General features: G+C 32.3%; 1 protein-coding gene across 1 annotated transcript in view; it reads right to left on the bottom strand.

Annotated features, from left to right (window-relative positions):
* The window catches only part of TBC1D8B (TBC1 domain family member 8B), a 55,664-nt gene that overhangs the window by 35,092 nt on the left and 18,722 nt on the right, over nucleotides 1-1,850 (bottom strand). The window contains exons 3-4 of the mRNA XM_077771489.1: nucleotides 708-826; nucleotides 43-268 (exon numbers count right to left, since the gene is read on the bottom strand). Of these exons, the coding sequence (XP_077627615.1) occupies nucleotides 43-268; nucleotides 708-826 (345 nt within the window). The remainder of the gene's footprint in view (nucleotides 1-42; nucleotides 269-707; nucleotides 827-1,850) is intronic.

The following is a 1,850-nucleotide window of genomic DNA, read 5'->3' on the forward strand; positions in this document are numbered from 1 at the left end:
TCAGCAAGTTCAAAGTCATGGTAAGCAACAGAAACCACTTACTTTCTGATCCCAACAAAAAAGAATAGAAGCTCAGAAAGTTGGTGCTAAGATAGAGCCAACCCTGACAAGGAACCCGTCCTTTCCAATAACTGCATGAATAATAGGTCACTAACTTCTCTTGCTCTGGTAAACCAAAACATTTTTCAAATTTCAAAAGGGCTTCTCGAAATTTCTCAGGATCATCTTCTTTTGCAAAAGACTGTTTTCCCTCTTCAGCAATTAATCCCTAAAGGAGACAAAATAATTTTTGAAAATTATTAGCTACCAACAAAAATACATTTTATATATTTAAATAGTTCACTGAATAAAACTGTGTACATACATGCTTCTCTTAGGACAGATGTGAGCAAATTTTCTTTAATTTTCTAATGCCGCACAAGGAGCTACCACAAATATGGGTGCTAAATATTTCTTTGAATTAAGTAAAGGGCTCATTCAAATTCTAAATTCAAGAAATACTGAAATGAAAATATCCCTAAGCGTACTCACAAGGGCACTAAAAACTAATCACTGACTTTTATAATTTTCTTTAGCACTGATTCTGACATTCTTATGTGTTCTGCCAATACTGAAAGGTGTCAGTAAAACAATGATCTTCCACATGTGTTTGATCTTAGGGTCAAAGATTTTAGTATTCCATCTACAAAATAATATCCATCACTTACTCTTATCTTTCCTTGTACAAAATTAGTAATATCTTCATTTGAATCAAACACAGATAAGGTCTTCATGATGTTTTGTTCCAACCAATCCCAATGTTTGGTTATTTCTTCTCTGTTGGCTCCTGATTCATAATGAAAGAGAATAAAAGACTGAAGGGAAACACCACAACAAAATTGCTCTTGATATTCACAAGCTTTGTTTAAAAAGAAATAAAAGTATATTTGCTCATTTTCAAAAATGATGATCATAAAGGAATAAAGATATTAATTACATTTATTCTCTACTTCATCTGTATATGTGGGGATAAATACTATTTTTCATTGTTAAGTGAAAGAATAAAATATTTAATGAGAAGGGGAAAAGGTAAACACAACTCATGAGCAAAGACAGAAAATTCTGAAAACAAGATGCCAGTAACTGGTACCTACAGCAACTAGTATTTTTTAAGAGAATATACAGAGTGCCAGAAACATATATAATCCTTGGTCTTCAAATAATACAGTTAGTACTGTGCATATAATCTGTGTGACTACAAACAGCATGTATATGACAATACTATGTGAAATGTGGATTTTCAGCAGTGGCAACTCTACTTATATTAGAAGGTGAAGCCTTTGTTCAGTCACCCTTTTCATTAAAAGGCCTAGTTAACTTAAAGAAGTTTAATAAAAGAGGTTAGAAACCTTATTACAAGAAAGTAAATCCATGTGACCTGCCAGATCAGTGTTAGGTGGCTTGTTGAGGGTGAGATTAAATATTAGTTAGGCTTGGGGTTGCTTTGGCTTGATAAACATTTCAGTATCTATCAGTCTCCCCTGATTACCACATAAAGACCTCACCAGCATTGTGGATTATAAAAATTTCACTCAAAAGAAACATCTTGACTCCTAAGTATGTTTTATGATATATGGAAGTGACATATTAACAAATTTACTGAAACTGCAAAACTGCCTATTTCCTATAATCCAGTTAGAAACTGTATTCATGTTACTAAAGTCACAATACCATGTGTAATAATTTTCTTTAAGGAATCACAAATAAAAGCCATGGAAAAATTTTATACCTTTTTTTGGTCCTTTAGGTATAAAGAAAGCCTCATTAGTAGGTAATTATTATATTTCTGCATCCTGTTAATTAATGGGAAT

This window comes from Crocuta crocuta, unplaced genomic scaffold, assembly GCF_008692635.1.
Source record: "Crocuta crocuta isolate KB4526 unplaced genomic scaffold, BGI_CrCroc_1.0 scaffold949, whole genome shotgun sequence".
In the NCBI taxonomy this organism is placed as follows: domain Eukaryota; kingdom Metazoa; phylum Chordata; class Mammalia; order Carnivora; family Hyaenidae; genus Crocuta; species Crocuta crocuta.